The sequence below is a fragment of the Osmia lignaria genome, chromosome 14, assembly GCF_051020975.1.
Source record: "Osmia lignaria lignaria isolate PbOS001 chromosome 14, iyOsmLign1, whole genome shotgun sequence".
Taxonomy (NCBI): Eukaryota; Metazoa; Arthropoda; class Insecta; order Hymenoptera; family Megachilidae; genus Osmia; species Osmia lignaria.
In genome coordinates this window covers 6,849,513-6,873,364 of record NC_135045.1, presented here as the reverse complement: position 1 = coordinate 6,873,364, position 23,852 = coordinate 6,849,513, and the positions used below count along the sequence as shown (strand labels likewise).

At 32.6% G+C, this 23,852-nt stretch overlaps 3 protein-coding genes across 18 annotated transcripts in view; 2 read left to right on the top strand and 1 right to left on the bottom strand.

Moving 5' to 3' along the window:
* The window catches only part of LOC117605558 (uncharacterized), a 71,819-nt gene that overhangs the window by 37,823 nt on the left and 10,144 nt on the right, over nucleotides 1–23,852 (bottom strand). For 12 of the 14 annotated variants that reach the window (XM_034327014.2, XM_034327013.2, XM_034327012.2 and 9 more), the window contains exon 1: nucleotides 34–1,076. The exons of 1 other annotated variant lie outside the window; for it this stretch is intronic. In XM_034327014.2, the coding sequence (XP_034182905.1) occupies nucleotides 34–405 (372 nt within the window). In that variant the 5' untranslated portion in view covers nucleotides 406–1,076. Of the gene's footprint in view, nucleotides 1–33; nucleotides 1,077–23,852 lie in introns of those variants that run through there. One more of the 14 variants, XM_034327027.2, reaches the window with a different exon arrangement.
* LOC117605565 (uncharacterized) lies at nucleotides 943–2,304 on the top strand. The gene is made up of 3 exons (XM_034327044.2): nucleotides 943–1,318; nucleotides 1,711–1,923; nucleotides 2,028–2,304. The coding sequence occupies exons 1-3, from the start codon at nucleotides 943–945 to the stop codon at nucleotides 2,111–2,113; spliced, it is 675 nt and encodes a 224-aa protein (XP_034182935.1). The 3' UTR covers nucleotides 2,114–2,304.
* LOC117605562 (scavenger receptor class B member 1) overlaps nucleotides 3,693–23,852 on the top strand; it is a 32,837-nt gene continuing 12,677 nt past the window's right edge. The window contains exon 1 of one of the 3 annotated variants that reach the window (XM_034327036.2): nucleotides 3,693–3,886. In XM_034327036.2, coding sequence (XP_034182927.1) covers nucleotides 3,853–3,886 — 34 coding nt within the window. In that variant the 5' untranslated portion in view covers nucleotides 3,693–3,852. Of the gene's footprint in view, nucleotides 3,891–16,901; nucleotides 17,694–23,852 lie in introns of those variants that run through there. The other 2 variants (XM_076692047.1, XM_034327035.2) reach the window with 2 other exon arrangements.

Below are 23,852 nucleotides of genomic sequence, written 5' to 3'. Positions count from 1 at the left end.
GCACAGTCGTAAGATTTTCAGAATTCAATTTACCTGATGACCTTTCGATAGGGGCGAAAATTTGGGCAAATTAATATGGGTCAATCCTGCACGAACGCCATATTTCACGCAAGTTGGAAGCTCCGGTCTAATTTCAGTTAAAGAATAAGTGTCATTCGGTAAATGGAGAAAACGATTCAAGTCCTGGTGCTGTTCCTCGAGAATCTCATCGAACTCGTCGCTACTTGGAGCATTATCATCGGCAGCTCGAACAACATCAGTTACACGACCAATGGCATTCACAGTTTCTGAAGAAACAACTTCGTCGCATTCTGCTAGTTGTTTTAGTTTCTCTTTCATTAATAGTTTCCTCGCTCGATCTATTTCGAACACAGATTTTCCTCTCGTCTCCGCTCCCTCAACCATTTTGCTGATTTTATTTATTCACCAGATTAATCAAGAATTAGAAAATGTTTCATTTGGAACATTTTAGGTACACGTTCGGGGGAACGCGTAACCTAAATGTATTTTTGAAAGTTCACTTAGAATTTAGATTATGTTCGTCTTCTACTGAATACTTGTATTAATTTTCTGACGTAGAACGATAGAATATAAACTTCATTTTCATGAATTTCAATTGACTTAAAATTTTGGCATTTCTATATGACCGCTTATCAAGAGAAGTTGACAACGAATGAAAATATGCAATGAAATTTGTCTTAAATGAATAACAAACGATAAGAATATTTCTTTGTATTTAAAACAAAGTTCAGAAGCATAGAAAAATGTAATCAGTTCGTTTCAACCATGAAGAAACACCTCAGAAATTCAACATGTTTAACATAATGAATCAACTAAAAATATCAATATGACAATCCATAGAAATTATCCAATGTTTCCTAATAATTTCATCCATGAAATAAATACACGTCCCATTGAATATTCAGGCAAGTATCGGAAAACATGTCACGTCGTATAGATTGTCGAAGATATTGGCACTGGAAACGGCAACAGGAGAGTAAATCGGAAAAAGAGAAAAGGAAGGCGAAAAAACGAAAACGTAGGGAGTCTATAACTGATTGCATCGATGATGTCGAGCAAAGTGAAGCTGCAGAAGTAGTATTTAAGGTCGGGCACCCTAAGCACAAAAAGAAAAAGAAAACACCGTGGATACCTGCCGTGCAACTGATCAAACGGGTTCCACTGGCAGATTTAGTGCTGAAAAGTATTAAACCATCGATGGAAATAAGGGACTACTTTCATAATCCACGTCATACTGCTTGTCTACAACTCACTTCTTTGGACATAGATATCGCACCGAAAATTATTGAAACTACAAGTAAGATTCTCAACGCTGAGTAGTGAAGAAAGGAAATTTCTTAAAATATATTATTTCAATTATTTTTCATTTATTTTGTGAGTGAGTTAGCCATGTTTATGTCATTGGCATCCATTGGAGCACACATGTACTTAATTAAATGGTAGAGTTTCAATCATTCACAAAAGCAATAATTAACGTAGAAGAAAAAGATATAATGTTATTATGCTTCGAGCGAATCTAGAACGAAATGGCCAGCTATAGGTAGCAATTGAATTAATCAACTTTTTCTGTACATTCTGTCGAACCAATTTTCCTCGTGTCTACGTAAAAGTTGCAACCATTTCTGCATAATCATACCATATTACGATATTGCTCATTACATCTGCTCTAATTAAACATTTCTGTGACAGCGTCGTTGTACAGTCAGACGCAGATGGTAGGTCAAATTAAAGATCGTAAAAAGTGTGGATCCAGTGTGAGAAGAAAAACGGTAGATGACGAAAATGAGAATCGTAGACAACTGAGGAAAATATCATCACGTAAAGATATCGAGGAATGGGAATCTAATGACGAAAGCGACTGCATAAGTATTTGCTCTTTAGACAGCGTAATATGTCTTCAAGGTATTACTGAAAGTTTATTCATTATTATTATTATACACTCCACAAACAATGGATTAACTATTTTTAACGTGTTATGTTTAAAATATATTCGTTATATTTTCCAGGAACGAAATTAACGTCAAAAGACAAGGAGGAAATAAAGAAATATCAAAGTCAAGCGCAGGCAAACAGTGATAAGGAAGAAGAATAATTGGAAAAGAAGCATAATGAAGATAACAATTGATTATGCTGCACAGAAATTTGTAAATGATAAGGGTAAATTGTTTTCCTACCATTTTTACGACTGATAATATTTTATAAACACTGAAAGTTTACTGAAAAGTTTGATAAACATTGCATATACCATTAAGCATATGATAATAATACAGTGTAAATTAAATAAAAATAGAAATAAATAAATATTCTAAAAAAACAATTCTCGTATAGACGAAATATTTTCTATTAAAATATATTAAATTAGATCAAATTCAAATTTATTTATATCTACAAATATCACAGAAGTATATGGTAATAGCAAATTAGTCAGCATCCTTGAACCAGAAATTGTATGACGTGAAAGGTGGACTTGCATTTTAATCAAGAAAAAGGAGTTTCCACTAATTTCACCTGATTGAAAGTTCTCGAATGTTCAATGCAGTTGAACGATAAGAGACACACATGAATGCTTAGACTTGAATGACTAGATTATGTTGCAATACTCATAAATGACCAGTCTTTAGGGACTACTTTTACAGAACTAAATATGGCATTTTTATTAATTATAAACTAATTTTTTTTATAGAAGCCTTTAATTTCATAAATTGCATTTTAAATCTTAATTAAAATTTAACTATTGCCAATTTTTTACATTTAATACATTATCATTGTTACATTCAATCTCCACTGATTTCTTTGTTAAAAAAATTGTAATACAACATTCGAGCACAGATTACATTAATGGTACGCGACATTTTCATATATCGTTTAATTTAAAAATCACGTCTTCTTGAATTCGATACGAATGCGCTTTTCACTTTCAGTTATAATACTATCGTCCATGCGTTATAACATCCATCAACGACACGTACAATAAACAATTGATAAAACATAACAGTCGATTTAGCACAAATTCGAACCGGATAAATCTTTCGTATCAACGGCTCGAGGTAAAAGCGGCATTCACAAAGCTGTTTAATGGGCAAATTCCATTTATCGACTTGAAAAAAAAGAAGATGCTTGACAAGCACTTCTTATAAAATCAGAGGCTCTTGAAAAAAGAAAGCTTACTCAGAGAATTGCAAGAACTAAATTATGGAATTTCAAATTATAATTGGTGCATGAAAATAAAGCAAATGATGCTGATATGAAGTATCATATATCAATGTCTTCAAGAGCGTGACATTAACCATCAAAGTCAATAATTTGATATTTGTAATTAAAAATATTGAAACTACCATAAAGTTTGTACAGAATATCTGCATTATTTAACATTAATTGCAGTCAATACATACAAGTATAAAAAAAATATAACATGTAGATTTAGATAATTGCAATTTCGTAAACATCAATTAGTATTTTCACTCGAGCTATTAATAAAATAGTCTAGTAACTAGTCTGATGATTGAAGAATAATGAAACACCCGCACAGCGTTCTAATACATAGATTATTACTACTCTAAACGAACCATCCACTTCCTTATCAGCTTCTAGAGTGTAGAGGCAACTGTCGGTTATCAGTGAACGATTTCAGAATGTTTCGAAAAAGAAAGAAAAAAGCGTCTCCAATGAATCGAGCTGTTGCGTTCAGTGCACGATTGGTCGTCGTCGAAGACGTCCGAAACTGCACTGAAATTCGTCTTTGAATTTATAGAAATAAAATTTGAGAATTCGGTGCTGGTTTCAGCAGTTGTGAACAGCGTACGTGTTAAGCAAAGAATACTATCGGCCAAAATGTTCTGTTATGCTAGGATACCAAAATTAATCCGTAAGTAAGAAATCGTTTCATACTACCCTATTCAAAAGCTTGAAATACGAATTAATTTTAATGAGGTAACAGGTCAATTATAACGCAGGGTCATGAAAATATGGGTCATGATAGACCAGTCTCTGCCATTCGAAGATGAACAAATTCCACATTAGTACTTTAATTCCAATATAAAAAGAAAAACAAAACCACTAAGTTTCTAAGTTTACACCACACCTAGAAATTTCTTAAGTAGGTCTGCTTTCTTCTGCTAAATGCTCTGAAGTTATTTTCTCATCAATTACTTTGATGCTATCATTAGACCATGTAATTATGGCGACAAGATTTCATTCGAATTCCTCTACAAGGAAAGAGATTCTTTTTCTTACGTCTCTTTTATTGTCATTCATGTATAAAACACGTAATTCTAACTGTTTTGATTCTTTCTTCCTGATAAACGAATATGACGTGAGTGCTATACATATTGTTAAATACCAATTGCGAAACGAAGGCAGTCATACATATACTACCGTCCTAAAACATGGGATCATTTTATGCAAATTACATTTTATTACATGTTTGCTGTTTTGAAATATAACTGTAATACTTCATCTGTAGTACCCAGTAATAGTTTCATAGCGAGCAACTATAATCGCTCATAATAGTGAAAGGATTATCATAAAAAATAATGTAATAAAAAGGCGTTAAAACTTTTAATAAAACACCTCGCATCTCTATTTATAAATTATGACAAATTTTAAAAATTCCTAACAAAAAATCCTTTTTGATTTTATTTAATTAAATATTGAACAGAAATTCAAATTTCAACACGAGTTCATTAAATTCCATCATTTTTATTGGATCCTAAACTAAAGAAACACTCTAAAATTCAATACCAAGGATTGGTCACCTTTATAATGGAAGATTTCCGGAACAAAATACCATCACCCAGACGGACAAATACTTGACAGTCGTTTTTATGAAGCACAGCTTGAACACCGTGTCAAAAAAATTTCACAATCGTTTCGTTAATTGCAAACACATAACGTGCGCGTCTATTTTGTAAATAGTATATTAATGAAGATTCACAAGGATACACTGACAGATGATAATGAAAATAATGAATATGAAATTTCATACAATGATAGATCATTAAATTCGCGACGCTCACATTTCTTTTTCCTTGTATCATTATTTATTAACACTTTGATGACCGCAGATTTGGTGCAATCTTATACTCGTTATACGTAATAACAGATGATTAATAAAAAAAAATTGTATCTGAAAATTTCATTTATCTTTCAGTGCAAAGTTATAAATATTTCATTTTTGGATGGCGACATTATTTATTAATTTAAATTAATAATATTGTCAATCTGATTGACTTTTTGTTAATTTGAAAAATCCAATCAAGCATGCTTTGTTTATTAAAATACAAAATTAACGTGGAAGGAGAATGTTGTGGTCAGTTTCGGGCTATGAACTCGTAAAAAACAAACAAAAGAATACGTGCCATATTTCAATGAAAGGTATACTCGTACGTGTGATCATTGATATACATACTTTAATAAATTACATAATATAGGAGATTATCAAACAAAGACGTTCGTTATTTAATAAAAAAGGAAGATACGAGGAAGCATGGATTTATATTGATCCACTCGCAAACTACCACGATCCTATCAAACTATTGGTATATATACCCGGAGGATTAATTTATATCTTTGATGACACTCTTGATAATTTACGCGTTAATAAATTATCATTTCAATGCATTTATATTAGGTAACAACTACTATGCAATTTACTTCTGTAATAATCGTATATCGAGCAGAAGATTAAAAGTCATTAGCAACAAGTTGTAGGTAACACAAAAAGGGTATTGAGCGTCGATATAAGCAACGTTTATGTAAATAATATCTAATTTAATGTTTTTGTGTGAATATTAATTTTGTGTCTGATACACTAATTACTGTCACACGTAATCATTCACTGCGATAATCTTCACTGCACATCAGAGTCACTATTTTTTATTGGAATTATAAAATAATCAAGCTTCGTTTCAACTTGTGTTCTCTTATTATATATCTAATTTGTAATTTCCATTAATTCCTTATCTTTTATAATTAACCCATTGAATTTATGAGCCATTGGTGACATTATGAATTTAATCTAATTTAATAATTGAGAAAAAAATATACCTTTTTCAATTTTAAATCACAGTATTATTATATTGTTTATACTAGATATCAATAGAAAAATTTAAATATGAGAAATAGCACGATTCTATTTAAAGAAATTAAAGTTATAGTATGGCTTATTAATTATATATTAACCACATAAGTATGTCTTTCGTGATCCAAATTTTATCTCTTTTATGTAATAACAAATAGATCTAATAAAAGAATTTGATATCTAGTATTCTTAAATGAGGACAGAGAGTTGAAATAAGTTAAATTGGCAAGTGTCATTTCATAGATAAGAATAGTTTTTTGCGCTGACTGATGCATTGCACAATCTCTAAATTAAACGACACTTTAGCCTTTCCTTTCGTATCAAAAGAAGAAACTATTTTTCCCCCATTACACGAATCTTATTGAATGCTACTCACGCACGCTATTTTTTATCGAAAGGTATGTATGATTAACAAAAATTCATACAAATATACTCTGCAATTACTGATCCATTAAGTGTTATTTTGTGTATAACGAAACCTATCATTTTCTCACGTATTACTCCTTATCACTGAAAACAAAATAATACTATAGTATCCTATTACAAAATGGTATCACAATATAAAGTTCTTTTTTATTATATTAAGTGCTTTGCTAAGCAAACAAGTTTATTACGTTATCAGCTGTCAGTTAAAAAACTTCGACACGCCTCATCACACGTTTAATCGATCGATCATTATTACAATTTTATAATACATACATTTGTTAAAAAAGAGGAATAGTTAGTTCATTAATATTACTGAAATTTATTAAAAAATTAATTCATAATATTTTTAGTACACTGACTGTCTTGAAGATAATTGATGATCGATGCTAATAATTTAATTTAGGCAGATAATTAATCAATAATTAAAGAACAAAAATTTTATATAGCACTGAAATTATGTTAGTAATTCAAAGTATAAAATTCAAGTTCTGAAATTAAGAAAATTATTGCTTATTAACTTGTATTATTCTGTGTCTGACCATACGTCGTTATTTCTACTGCGGCAGTCAAAGTGTTAATAAACCACATTACCGTGTATTAATGCGAGACATTTCTATTCCCATTTAAATATGAAACTAATACAACGTGACAGCGTCACGTTTTCATCACCACTTTTTCCTACCACTCTAATTTTGCTTATTTACCTTGAAATTCTAACGATGGAAAATAGTAACATTGACGACAAACCGATTGAATAGTAGATAGATTTCGCGGAAAATGTCTTAGGAAATTTGCATTAATTACGATTAGATGTTGATTAATTACATGTTATCGTTCAAATTCATATTGTATAGTTAGTTTATATGGTTATGGTTGCTTACGTATATTCTTCCGGGATCGTGAGAATTTGCAATTGCATTGCGAATAATTTCTTCCGCCTTTAGCTAAGAAAAAAAAATGAAAATTTGCATATCCATGGGTCTGGTACAAGGAAAACGATATTATACGTCCATCGCAGTAAAGTAACAGACCCAATGACCTCTGTACAATTCCATTTCGTTCTTTTCATCCATTTGCATTTGTTAAACGATAACTCGATATCATTTGACCTACGTTTTCATTCCAAACCATCAATGCCATTCTGAGCTATGGCAAAAGTGTTGAAAATTTTCGCTGTAATTGATGCAAGGTCATCCTTACTGGGTCACATAAGAAACATGAACACAATTCTGTTACGAACGATTACACAAAGTGGTTCGCGTCAAAACATCACTACAGAACTATCACCGTGATTTACACGCGACATCACCGTTCCTTTTCAAGTAATCAAGTACAAACGTAATTGTTTCTGTCTATATAGAATTGAAAGCTGTTAACTACGGTGCTGATTTATTTTCCTTCCAATTAGAACGCAGCGAAATTATCAGTTAAATGGTAACAAAACGCTGTATCATGTAATCTGTTTATTTTAAAGGTATTTTATACGATTGATAATTGAGTAACTATTAACCGTTGGACGGTGGACCATGGAGAGAGCCCCAATTTTAATTTAATTTTGTATTTCATGTTATTTTCATTTTCTAAATTTTACACGGTTCTTTTAAAAATTATAAATTTAACTTTAGCTTAATATCCTTACATATATTTTGTAAGTTTGGGTCACGATTGGCCCAGACTCCGCTGTTCAAGGGTTAATATAATCAAACTGAAAGCTATTATCAATTGATACTCAACAGTTATCTAAATTATCTAATTCTTCAAACAATCCTACCACCTTTCATCTTAAACAAATGATCATATCTATTCGTAGTTGACAGGGTATACTGTCAAAAACAATGTTCATATTTATTATACGAAGCTAATTTAATTGGAATTTTTCATTTTATCCTCCTATCTGTATGTTTCTCAAGCAAGGCACGTTCAAAGTATATCCGCGCCTCTAAGTGGTCAGTTTTTATGCAAAAGGAACTGGTTGAAGGGTAAACCACAGGGAAACTGGCTCTGAAATCTCTAGTCCATTTCTTTTTTTCATCTCGGCCATTGACGTCATCTGGCAAAACCCTTTCAGCCTTTGTCCGAAACGTGGCCCTAGCTAAACCCACCATTTTTAAGGCTCTCACGAAAATAACGGGCAGTATAAATAGTCGTGACATGCAAATCGGAAATACCACGAAGCTAATCGCAATCTTTTATGCATGGACGAATGGAGAGGAAAAATCTGAGCCCCCATAACAACTAAATGCGGTGATTCTTTCAAACAGGAATCTTCTTTCTCCTCTTATAAGATTCGAATTAATTTTAATTTATATTCGCAATATAGGTAATGTGTTTGAAAGAAATGAATGAATTTTTACTAGTTTTTGTCGTGAAAAAAAATTAGACATTAACAGGTAAAAAGAATTTTCTGAAGACTCGAATGTACTACGGAATTTGACATTTCTTTATATGATTTATTATAACAAACGAGAAGATCTCGACTGTCGAGTTTTCTGCTCATTAATCAAATGAATCGCGTTTTCAAAATTTCAACTGCATTATTACCAGCTGTCTTTTTTGCTCATGGATCGAATCACGTATTGGTCGGTTGGTTGTTAAAAATGAAAAAAGAACCCAACAGACGAGACGGAGCTGAGGTGAACCGAGTTCATCGCCGGGAATAAACGTTTTGTTATTTTATTTATAAGAAGGTAAAACAGAACCTATACATCCCTCCGTTCGAATTTGTAACCTTCTCGTTAAGTAGAAGCGGGATTGTTTTAGCTACTGAAGAGAAAATTTGAGTCTAATTACCTGAAAACCGTATTACACTTATTTATGGTTTATAATAATTACATAATGCAAACCGTACGTGTGAAAGTAAAAAAATATATACATGATAAAACCAGACGGGATTATATAAAATAAACTAAGTGTATCTAACCCACGATTTGACCCAGACCTGACCCACTTACTTCTAACTTCAACCTAATCGAACTATAACCCACATTTGAGTCACAAGTTTGAATTATCGTTTCGACGGCGAGGAAGACATCGTACAGATCGCACGTATAGTGAAAGTAATTCAAAATTTACATACGTCCAACGTGAACACCTTGGCTGGGAACTAAATGAATTATCCTTTCAGTTAATTATTGGTGTATTGTAATTGTAACGTGTCCCATGTATTGTACCTACCAAGTATGTTACGTTAATATTCATGAGATTCCGTTCCTGAAGTCCTGAAAAATTAAAGGTCACGGTCGTTCGAACCCTCCCAATGGCATAGTAAGAAAACTTCAACAGTTTCGTGGATGTTAAATGACAAAAATGGCCCATTGAAATGTCAATGATGCACAAAATTCAGAAAAAGAAATAAAAGGAAGATACAATTTCCATAATGCAATACCTACTTAAAATAGAAAAAGAAACAAATAAAAATTGCTCGTATAAAATAAGAAAGAATAGCAGTAAATCATAACAAAAAATCTTTTTCCATTATTCTTTTAAATGAAAAATTTCGGTTTTAGTTATGTATAATTAAACCTGAGTCTTTTTGGAACGAGGCATTCCAACGAGTTACAATTCGAAATTGAAAAAATTGTCAGATAGAAAGTAAAACGTGGAAAAATAGGTTACTGTGTCGCTGTTTTAATTCGATACGTGTCATAGAATATTTCGAATTATACATTTTATAGCACCTACGTCGATTATATTAGCATTACACGTGAATGTGAAACCATGAATTTATCAATTTTCTTTTTTTCTTCTTGTTCAAAATATTCCAGGCACAAATAAAACCCATATATTGAAAATCATTTATTTAGATTAAAAAAAAGAACGTATTCGTAAAGTGGAGTAAACAAAGTATTTCTAGGTAATCAATCGTACAGTGTCATGTTCTTGGTAAACCAGTCTACAATTATACGTTTCAGCATCAGTTACAGATCGATGGAAAAACTCGCCACAATTAAAAGGGGAATAAAACGAATACATTTCCATGCTACAGTTGACGTACGATATCAAGAACGTGTGTAATTATGTGAATTTTGTGGCTGGTGCAATTTGTACAACTTTTTTCTTTTTTTTTTGTTTAAAGTGTGAGGTGCCCTTTTTTAGAAATCTGATAGATATTGAATTCTGGGTCATTAATTTTGATCTCCTAATTATCTCCATTATTAGTAGAAATATTAAAAAAGTTATATGGTATCCATGGAATCATAACAATGGTGGTAATACAATTTTTTGTTGATAAAGAATCTTCAGAGATTTCAAGGAACATTTTATTTTTTTAGTAATAAAATGTACTCTTTTATTTTCAGAAAAATAGCATATGTTTAGACAACGCAAGGTTAATCAATCTCCGAAAATCTGCGTACAAAAAGATTATGATTTCATGGATATCATATAATTTTTGTAAATAAACCTTTTTTCTATCTTTAAAAATCATGGAGATAATTTAGGTGACACAAAATTAGTAATTAAAACAAAAAAATGATACCCAACTTATAATCTAACTGTCGCAAAAATTGTTTAAAAAAGGCAATGTAACTTCTCATACTCATCATTTCTTTTTTGCCACTGATGTTTCTAGAAAATATCCGGATCAGATATGCAAATGAATCCCAGAAACGTAGAAGCAATTTGATGTACAGGAAACGATGGGACGTCACAGATAAACTTGAAATTTTTGTATATGCTGTGTCATCCACCACAACTGTTTACTAATTCTATACCTGCCTTTACGTCAACATAACAATATGTTCGTTGAATCAGTTTGCAAAAAATGGAAATAAAACGGTCAGCTGAAGAATCGCCGAAAACATGAACTAACGTAGCAGAAAGTATGTTAAATTTCAAGAATTTATCAGGTCATTCTACAAGCCACGTTGTTTTCACGCGTAATTTTAATAAGAGAGAAAAAATTATCTCTCTGTGCTGATTAACACATTAAATGGCGCAGTAAAGACAAACTAATCTATGTAATAGGGCACGGTATAATTATAATTGTCCAGAAAGATAATTCCATTTTTTACTTGAAATTTTTTGAAATACACTACTGATTTTAATTTTTCTTATTTCTATACTTTGATTACTTCTGCGTTTTCAAGATGAACGACTACTATATAAAAATGCTTTGATAACGCGAACATGAAATAGTAAACTAACGTAGTGAAGATTCTAACGCAATAAATAATCTGTTCCCTCCGACATTCGTCGAATGTTTATGCTTTTCACGATATGCTGCTTGCTTTGACGATCAGAAATATATCCCGGTTCATTGTCCCCAGAGGTATTTCCAATCGTCTTTAATCACCCTTCGATTAAAAGGCACTGCTCTGTAAGAGCAAAAGGGTTAAAGACAGGAACGATATCGAGCAGCTGAGTACAACCTTCTACTGCTTGTTTGTGTTGTTACAATCTCTAAGTCATGCCAATAGAATTCCTAGTACCGTTAGTCGCAAACACAAGGTTAATGGAACACTGAACAGAGGATTATACTCGTATACGTTTCAAAAGAATAATTCCTTATGAATCAATCGCTGGTATTTAATTCATTAAAATGTCTTTTAATAGTTCATAATTAAATTGAAAATGTTTATGCTTAAAATATTAGATCATCCCCTAAATAATGTTGTCGCTTAAATAAAATAAAATAAGTGCATGATATTGCATTTAAAGTGCATTTATTGCATTATATAAAACTTGGGAATTTAATTATTATATCACGAATCTATCCACTGTTTAAAATAAAAGAAATTTCCAGATTTATACTTAGTTTCAACCTACTTTTAAAAGATGCAGAACAAACTCGTGTGCACTGGCGCAATTGATATAATTAAAGTGATTAGCAATGTAAAGTACCTGTGTGCGTTTTTGCTTCTATCATCGATGCATAAATTATCCGTCATTTTATTTTACACGATTCAATAACACCAAGCGTTTATTAAAGAAATGAACGTCTATAAAGCGATTATCAAGGTATAATAAATTTATACTATGTAGTACTGTTTCTAAAATAAGGAAATAAAAATGCTGTTTTCTTGTAACTAATGCTCCATTATAAGATTCTTAAGAACATGTTTCTGAATACATGTAACTAGTATATACGAGTACAAAGAATGATGATTAGTAATCATTGATAACAAGGTATGGAAGTAATTCTTATACAAGGTTATTAATCGTTTGTCGATGCTAATTGTACTAGTTCAAGTACGAGAATTTACACCATGTATAAATACAATCCCTAACGAGCATTTAATGGATTCCAGAAAATCCTGTAATGGTGTTCGTTTATGATACCTTACCGCATCGAAAACATTGTTTACATAAACCTTTAATAAATCATACGACATCATGTAACTATAAATATAAAAAGATGAATTTTCCCATACTCGTTAACTCGAAATTATTTCCATCAAATTGCAATCAACGACTTCATTTCTCAGACAATTATGCTGTTTATGAAATTGGAAATTTCTCATAAATATCGTTTCAAGAGAAAAGTAACACGTGACTAGAAATCACATAACATTACCGATCGAATTTTGACGTAAATCGAAATAATTTTCAACAATTATTATATATACCAGTTCATTTCTTTGATACACTTCTGATACACTAATTAACTTTTTATATCATACCTTAATCAGTAGTTATTAATATGGATAATAAAAACGGAAACAAAAACTTTCTTTACAGAATATAAATTACATTATACCTATATTTCTTCTTATATAATCTTTAATTTCACGCTGCTAATAATGAAAATTAGCGTACATATAGCATGCTTATTCCAACTTTGCAAAATTAATACAATATTAATGTTGCTTAGAATTTTTTTTCTTCGATTATTATTTCTACACACGATAATATGAATTATTAATACGCTGATTGTCCGAGGGCCACCGGGGACCAACATCTCAAAAATATAATATATTCCAACAATTATTGAAAAAAGAGAGGCATCGAACGTATCAATTCACTATAAAGCCTACTTCACGAATGGAAAAAAGGCATTCATGGAAAAGGTAATCGCACCTAATAAAGCAAATAAGATCAACTAGATTCTTCAACGTTGTATCACGTATGTTTACGAACCGATCAATGCACGGAGAAGGTCTACGTTACGAAAACAAAAAAGTGTGTATACACGTTGAAAGATCGAAAGGATCCAGAATGATCTAAAGGAAATGAAACGGAAGCGATTGAACTCAGGATAAAATTATACCTTCACTTGTCCTTAACACTGACGGTCATACGATTCACGGAATCTATCGTTGTTTTAATCATACCTTTCATCACCCTGTATATAATAATGTCATAAAGAATAATCACCGCTGAATATATCGATAAAAATTTTCCAATACGTGGTAGTATAAATTGGTGATCCTGTTGACGGAACGATGGAAATTTCTACTCAAAAATAAGATTTAAAAGGAAAAAAACAGTTCGAATAATACCGCACAATGAATATTTATGAAATGACGCTAGACGATTCGACTTTTAATTAATTGTTCCGCTAACAAAGACAACTGATATAAGAATATTACGGGTCTGTACGTTATTAGACCTGTTATGGAATGTTATTAGATTGTAGCATAAAACGGTAAAAAAATTGAATTAAATCTTAAAAAACAGATGAAAGAAATAGGACCCTGAAGAACGATGGTAACTTAATTATTCCACACAAATGATCCGCCTTTTAATTGCTTTCTCATGCATTTATTATTCTCATGCATGTATTATATGATGCGTAGGGTTCATTTTAACATTTCGCGAATAAAGTGTTTTTGACAAAATATTTTAGTATGTAACACACGTTAGCGCGAAATTAAGGAAGTCTTTTTTATTTTCGGAAATAAAGCAATTCCACAACCAGTTATGCAGGTGTTTACAGATTATAATTTTTCCACGTTCCATATAAAAGAGAATTTACGAACTGTTCCATGATAACGTCGTTTAATTTGGCACAAAAAAATTTGGTAATCAAGAGATCCTTACAAATTGTTATATGCTTTCGTTTCTTTTTAAAAGATCCGAACAAAAAATTAGATATGACACTGGAAAGTTATAAAAATTATTTCCTGAAACCATCTTACTCTCGTTTCCTGTCTGAAGTCTCTTAATTTTCATACAAATAGCAATTATTTCTGAATGAAGAATACAGAAAACACAATGCAATCCTTTGAGGTCATTGTTTTGTAGGTTTCCTCAAGGATACCATATGAAAGAATAGGATGCTGTTTCGATGTTGCACTTTAATTCCACCGAATTAAAACAAGATCAAATAATACACGACGTACCCCTTGAACACGAACGTTTTCCAAGTAATTACTTGAACCAGTTTGGAGTCAAGGACATCCTGTATAATGTGAACTTCAAGGTTGAGCGAAGAAGTTAGCGTAGGATAGTCGAAATGATCCTAACGCGTCTCAGTATTTCTATGTATTATAGTTCTCAGCGGAAATGCAAATTAAACAGACCTCTTTCTTTTTCAACCCGAAACTGTATGATCTTTTAAAAAATAATTAAACATTTTGACATGACAATTGATGTGTTTGGAAGTCAGAAAAATATTTTGAGAAATCCATCTCACTATTTCTTGTTAGGAATATTAAAATACTCGAAATTTAATGATATATTGAGTATAGTTCTTTAACTATTAGAAATCTATTGGTACTCAAATTCAAATTCAGATTCTACTGGTACTCGAGTAGCCCAACTATTAGAAAATGAAATCTGAATTCTTCGAATCTCAATGCACAATGGCACAATTTTTAATATTCAAAAACTTCTAATTGACTGTTCGTTATTAAATTTCTGACGTGATCGATCGTAACAATGCAAAAACTTGTTTCGTTAACAAACAAGAAAAAGAGAAGATCCGCAAAACATAGACAACAAAAATTGCATAGTCTAGTAGTAAAAAGACGGATTTGATGAAGTAAACACTATTTAGGAACATTGATATATTTTTCCACTGTGACACCACATTCATAGAATTCTGAACACGAGCAAGTAAAGAAAAGACTGCAACAACAAATAAAGATTATGATTTAATCAGGTAGACGTTTCTTTACGCTCCAACACGTTGATGAATGTCTCGGTCACGGTGCGTAGTGTATACCTACATACTTGAAACTAGATCTTAGGTAATAAAAAAAAAAACAACAGTTCGAATTATATTCAGTGTACGATCGCTGACGTACGTAGTAAGTACGCACGGATCTGCTGAGATGAATGTGCAAAAATGAGATCAACAGGAACATTTATGCTGTCGTGTGAAGATTGGGAAATGTTCTCTTCTTTGTTCGCGAAAGTAACCAAAATAACCAAAAAATGGCTAGTTTCATTCAGAAGAATTTGCAAGAAGTGGAGGAAATACCAGATGAGATACGCATGGAGCTAAATTTCCCTTGAAATCAGAAACAACTTGACGCACGTTCACGCAACATCTTGAGGAACGTTTTTTCGGTACAAATAATGACTTTAGTTCACTTCGAAGTTTCTACCGCGTCATTTTTACTGGCGGATGCATTTTACCTCGAACAGACGAGAATCCTTTTCGAGGTTAAATTTAACACAGAGGGGAATCCAACAGAGTACGTATTCTGAAATGACGGGTAGATGTAAAAAGTATGTACCATGAACGATCTTCGTGCATTTAATGAGTTGCAATTTGATCCAACTGATCCAGTTCAAATTACCAGTTAACAAAACACAGAATTTGAAAAAATACTGCATATCATTTCGAATCAGTACTGTTATTAGCTGAGAAATTACGAAACTTTACTCCAGCTTGTCCATTTTTCTCATTTTTTTAATCGATGTTGATACAATTTCGCCGAGTCATTTGGAACGAGATACTTTTTTAACGTAGTCTGGCGTAAATATTTACGAAGCAAACTAACGAAAAATAAGAAAAGTTTGCGTTCAGACTGTGAAAATTCAATGGCAAAAATGTTGAACGTAGAAGAATAAAGATGATTACTTGACGCATTGCGACCCCTCAAAAGGATTTTCGAAAATTAAACCGCTTTAAATTATTCAAATGATTTCAACGAATCCTGCTCCAGATATTGGAAAGGAATAATATCCGTGTATCCTGTGACGCATAACCGATCGGCATTGCAATAATTCCATTGACCTTTGATCATCGTTGCAATCGAACGGCACACTGCAATTGTCGCGCGACAACGATGATCTTGGTGTCCACCACCAAAGGAACAGTGATCTTTTTCACCTGTGTAGTGGGGCTAGGTATCTGTTCACCGATTGGACGTTAGTCCACGTGCTACGTACCACGATCGGCCGGTTGAAACACAAGTGGGGATCGGAATGACTATAACAGATTTTTTGGAGTCAACCGATCCATGCTTTCATCACTTTTCTACAGAAGCGCCTGGCACGCGGTTCGCACCGGGATCCGAGAGAACGAGCAGCATATATAACGTGGACGGTGAACGAAACATTTTTCTAGCCATCTATAAACATATATGTAGGCGTTCGAAAAGGCAGACTGGTTATCAAAGAAGAACGCGGTGCGCAATTATTTTTCGCGAGGACGAGTTCATTCGAAGAAATCGTGTGAAGCGACTCGAAAGCGAAATTTAACTGACGATTCTAACACGAGGTCGTTGTTTAGAGTGTGACAGAAAGGAGCGACTCCGCATGCCCTTGTATCGTGGCTGAATTTCGACAGGACGTATCCACGCATCGATTGGATGATTCGAACGATTAGCGCAACGGTGTTGAACGACTGATCGGATCGAATCGAATCGAATCGTGTTCAAGATTCAAAGAAACGACCACGTTAAATATCTCGGTCCCGTATCGCGACATTTCGCCGTGCGAACAGGTGGACAATACATAATCAACAGGATTTTCGTAACTCAACCATCAGTGAATTCCCTCGCGTATCTTGTGCGTCTCGTTCCTTGAACTTTCGTCGTTCACCAAGAGTGCCGAGGCAATACCATGAAGGACTTTATGATGATATGGAATCATATCGCCGGTCGACGCTACTCGAGCGTCAACGTGAATCAAAATCAAAGCGATTCCAGCGAATCGGAAGAGATAGCGATAAACAGGACGAACAACTTGAGAAGAAAGTCGTCGATCGTGGTGAACCGATTCTTTAACGCGACGCTATCGGTGCACACGGAAGGAAAACCGAAATGGCCAAAGAGTAAGTAATTTGCTGATAAATCAAACAGAGATTAGGGACTGCGAGCATAACTTGGACGATAAAATATTGAGAGTATTTTTACTTAGTAAATACTGTACTGAGAGTGATTGTCAGTTAGCAGAAAAATGCTCTCGATAACTTTTCGCTTGAGTTTCATTCTTCTTCATTATTCTTCGATTTTATGACTGAAACACTCGTTCATTCGAATAAAACTTCCATTTACCAACATAAGCTTAGGAGTATTTCTCACCGTGAATGTAATTGCGCGATTATGAAATTATTTAACTTGAAACGTAACACTTGTTTCTCGAGCGCAGATTTCAGAGGATAAACTGGTTTAACGACGATAATAATGTTGATTAACAGACACCAATACTTTATAGGATCGTTCTAAATGGAAGTCAAAGTGTAAATTATTAGGTCGTTCCATGATTAATATCGTTTTTCTAGAAACTAAGCTTATACAGTGAAACTTTTATGTATTTCGTATATATATTTTTGTAACTGGAAACCTTTAGATAATGTTGTGTTAAAAATTCACATTAACTCATTAATTATGACTGACCTAATATATGCAAATATTACCTAATAAAGATTCATAATATTTGGGCCAAACGTCAATCAATTATAGTTATTTTGCAACAAGATAACAACCTTAACATTTTGAGTGCCATATCAAGTATATTTAGGTCAAGTATGAATTTTCATAAGATCTTATTTAGAAAGAGAATGCAAATATTTTTCTATCTCAAGTTTTTATAATTTGTAGTCAACTACATATTTGAATTGCACTTAAAATGGTAAGTGAAGATAGGTATGCGGATGTAACTGTTAGTAGAAACGGTTGTGCATCGATAGCAATAGAGAACTGATCTCTTTATTCACACATGAAGCGTCTTGAACACTAGAACCTCCATCAGATGATAGTTAATTACTTCCTATTTCGTGCTAATAAATTTCCGAGACCTTTATATCAATGCTCTGATAACCACCCTACATTAAATTACTGCATCTAGTAAAATTGCACGCGAGATTTATAAAATCCACCTGCAAAGCCTATTGCGTGCAATGGAAGCAGTGTTGGGCATCGATCGATTAACATTTTTCAATTCAGAGAACATCAGAGAACTGTAAGAAACAAAGATCGGTTTATAATCGCATAGTTTATCAAGGGGTTAACTTTTAATATAAATATCATTTCCCAAGGCATTACTGTATCAAATGTCAAATTATAAATAACGTAAATTTACAATTAATAAAATCAAGTGAGCTAACCGATGGCCGCAAGAATATTTCTCTCAAAGTCAACGATCGAAAAGAAAACAAAAAATCGACAAACAATTTGTCGTATCATTAACGCCTCAAAACCGTTATATTTCCGATATAAATTTTGAACTATCCTTTCAAAAATATTCAGACGGAATAATAAATAATAATAAACGTTTCCAACGATTTAATTAAAAACCTGATAGTGAATGTAGGCGTATATTATACACCTACACAACTCTATCTACATCAAACTTTGAATGCCAAGTCAATTGTGACCCACGCCTTCATAATATATAAAAAGATGCTTCTATTAAAATTGGGCAGTTAAACTTTTAAATCAAAAATTTGCATATATTAAACAAAATACCGTATATGTAAGGAAATGATTTCGAATTCAGGAAATGAAAAAAGTTTAAATTATCGCATGAGTCAAAAGTCCTAGGATTAAATGTTTTTAAAAAGTAAAAAAAAGGAACACAGTTTCGCCTAATTCTCTCGTTACCTTTCAATTTGTACAACGATAGCATGCTCGCCATCAACAAAGCAATTACAATACCTTTCCAGTGAGAACAAAGGAAAAAAAAAAGAAAGGAGATTGCCCGTCTCCATATGAAGATTTCAATGAAGCAATAAAAAAACGGCACGCGTACTTTATGCTAATAATGATTATCCTTCCTGGACACACGCATCGGAGAATCGTAAGAACACCATCAAATCCTCGAATATGAAAAGCTTCCTTCTTCATTCAATGCCGTGAACTGGTATTTTAACAATACAAATTAACGATAGCTCGTTAACGCGAGACATGTCTAGACTGATTGCAAAAAAAAAACAGTGACTGATGAAAAAAAATAAAATTCATTCATCCAATTATTATGAAATCACTGACCTGACTTACGACCAAATCATTTCACAGCAAATCAACGAGGAGAAAGCTAGACAGACGGTTTCGATAAAGCAACGGTAGACATTGAAAGTAACTTTTCATGGTCGACATAAAACAACTTGAGGCAGGTAATGGTTTCTCTGGTCACATTCAATGTACCATGAATAAACCAAACTTCTCAGAAAACATCCTTTTTCTTTTTTATATGATATTATGGCAGGACAAAGCGTTGAAAATTCTATTGTACAAATTGTTTATGTTAATAGAAACGGAAGATTTCAAAATGCATTGAATGCCTTGCTATTATTATTGTTATTTAGTTACTTCTCACTTTGATATCTTAAAAAATGTCTGATTTACATATTTTTCCATTTCCAAAAATTATTTATTAAAATTCAACGAATAACAATTTCCAATTAAAGCAAACACCATTCGAATAAATATTCGTTTGCTAATAGACTCATGTGTATTTTGAAGTAAACTATGCAGGAAAATCACAAATTTAATTACCAATCTGATGTATGTGTTTTATAAAAAAAGGAAAATTAAGAACACTCAGTTAGTCTACATTTGAAATTCAAAAATGACTTTCCCTTTCCACCTATTGACATTCGATAAATCTTTAATTTTATAGCTGAATACATACACTTACAGAATATATATACATAAATTTTTGCCATATTATTTGAGATGTCTCAATCGATGGAAATTAGACAATGGATGGAAATTAATAGGACATCCATATTGAAATAATATGAATTTTGACACATGAAGAACGTTCTTGAAAAAACCAATTTAATTAATCTGATTTGGTTAATTATCTCATTTGTTTTCAACGAAATAATTCGCCTTTAGCCTTTGATATGAAATATTTTTTGAAAAGAACATAAATTTAACTTAATCCCGAAATTATTAATGGAATATTTATTTTATGTATCCTAAAGTAAAATTCCTGAATATTAAAATATCTACTCTGTAAATGCTACCCGAGTTGCTGAAATTAGCATTTTTTTAATACAAATTACCAATATTATTTTTATTACTTTCTACATTCAAATTTATTATAGAAAAGTAGTTTTTGAACAGTGTAGAGCAAAAATTCCAAAATGTCCATTTTGATAGAAAAACAATCTAATGTTTCACCTCATTTCACAACTTATTTGAATACCTGACAATTTAACACCTATAATAAAATTACCAATATTATCTTTATCGCGTGCAATAAAAAAGTTTACTCTGAACAGTTCAGAATAAAAATTCAAACAGAACAGTCCACATAGAAAGACAATCTCTGTTTCACCTAATTACCCATATTATGCGTCGTTTCCTTTCATGGAATCTACCTAAATGACACAACGAGCTATTTAAAAATCATTTGGAATCTTCCAGATTTTATCGGCGTAAATGGCGATCGGTTTCCCATTTAGGAACCATGTTCCTTTAGAAAAAAGAACGAGAACAACGCCGAACAAAGCGTTGCGCATTGTAACCTTAACGATTCTTTAAAAGTGCAATGCATTCCAATTAAATACATTAAAGCGAACAATTTACAATCACCTCCGATAAGGAGCTCTTTACACGGCTTCCAAGTTTACGGTCAACGACTAAAGATAAACAAAACAAAAACAAGAAAAAAGAAAAGGAACTCCATAGAAAATGACGTGCACACCCTGAAGGTAATTTTTCGTTACGCGGAAACGGCATTGGAGTCATTTTGTAAAAACAACCGGATACATCGACGGGAACCGGTTCACCATGACTTAAAGCAACAAAATCAAGCTATCAGAAATTTCCAGACCGAACTCACCTACCGTACCTGTTTCAACAAGCCTGAGAAATACTTTAATAAGTTTTACGTAGAACTTTATATTCATATTCCACGTGTGATTAATCTGATTAGCATAATTGGTATCTCAGGTCCGCAGTTATTCGAACTGCGACTGATGTTCGATTTACCATAGAATGTAATGGAAACATCTTTTTCTTATCAGATCTTATGGTAGGATTATGCGAAGAGAGTGGATGATACTGAAGTTTTTTAGAACGAAAGGTACCATTTTCTGCTGTTTCGCTAAACCAGTTCTAGTAACTGGTATGGCATGGATTTGCAATACGCGATTTTCTTGCTCACCAAGAATAGCATTGGAATCTATGCGCAAATAATTAGGAAACAAAAATAGAAGGAAGAATCGTCGATTAATCTAATAGAATGCATAATTTCCCACAACTTCGAATTATTATAACAGCGTGTTCAAATACTAGGAAGAATTTGCACAACGTAGTAAATCTATCTTAAATATGAAATACAAGCCACAGTGGAGTGGCTGAAATCATTTAAAAGTTAAATTCCAACAGAGACCTAAAATTTATAATTAATCGATGAAGGAGTTGGAATCTTCGTAAAAACTGATCTCTCATGGTGATTAATGTATCTAATTTACGACTAACTGTTTCTTTCTCTGTGATTCATACGGGCTGGAAAATTTGATCAAAACCGGTCCTTTGAATCCCGTTAATTGTTCCTTACAGATGTACATCTTGATGTAGCATTTTTTATCTAATTATACTTAGGTATTTGTACAAGATGTGCCCCTTTCAAAATGTCAAAGTGAAGCTTTACAATTTGATCGCTCATCGGTGACATTTGGTGCACCCATCGGAATGCTAATTCAAAAAAACACCATGGGAGGACTTTAATTGATTTACTTGCGCAAAATACCATCGCTTCAATGTGATTTTTGTCGCATTCGAGACACTGATGAAACATTGTATAGTTTATCTTTCAATTGCTTAGAAGTTGCAAATGAACGCAAAAAGTGAATGATGATGACAAATAGTGGAAAGGAGTAAATAATTAGAAGGTTTTTCAATTGATCTCCGCTTACGAAACAATAGAAGGAGGAAAGAATTACTCTTGTGAACTATCATTACGCAACTATTTCAAAACTATGAAGCATCATTATGCACTCGTTTAGCCTCATTCATTACCACTTTCTATAATTTTACGACTGTCTTTGTTGTGCAAAATTGTACCTTCAATATTCCACTTAAAAATAATTCTACACAGTATTTTTCCAAATTCCTTTAGATTTACAAATTTAGTTCTATACTTTCGTTTGCCATTTTAACTAATTTCGTAATCTTCTTTTGAGATGAATGCAAAGAAAGAGAAGAAAGACGAGTACCATTGCGCCAAAAATGCACCATCCGCAAATATAACGAAAGCAAACATCTGTAAATGCCATTCACCACGAAAATGTTGCCTTATTATCCGTCCAAGTAGCTGTCTCGTTTGAAATTGACATTCCACAAATGGTTGCCCTCGCCTCTTAAAAAGCCGAGTCGTGCCTGTGATTATGCAAAAGGTACGCACGTGCCTGCATTTATTTACATGAAGCAATTTCACGAATCACAGAGGACTGTTGAAAAAATCCATAAACTGCCGAACTGAACATCGGCTGTACGTACTTTGTCTCGATGTGTACTGCGAAGTCATTGCACGGAGTCATCAACTCTTGACAGCTTGAGGATAAACTGCATACGTTTGCATGTGCACTCGTCGAGCATCGTTGTTACAATGTATACACTTAATGAACAGACGTTATATCGATGCTGTGTTGACTCAGCAATGCAAATACAAACTAATCTGGCGAAAAGATATCGAATGAAATGGAACCTCTAACATATTCATTGAAAAGTAATATTGATAGAACGTCAAATGCAACTTTTTTATCTATTGACAAAATTCATGAGATTATTAAATAGGACATATGTTCGACTATTTTGAATTAGTTCATTTTTATGAGAGTCAAAGATTTCGTCAAGTAGTTTAATGCAAGCTAATAAAGATTTGAAATTGATAACCCATGCAATGATTTCCAATCAAACGCTCTAACGATTACGAGAGACACTCGAAACACAATATCTTTCCGGCAAACATTTCGTAATTTCCTTTTCCGCGCACAGAAGCTTGTGTTTCGACAATGGTACATCCATTAAGGTGG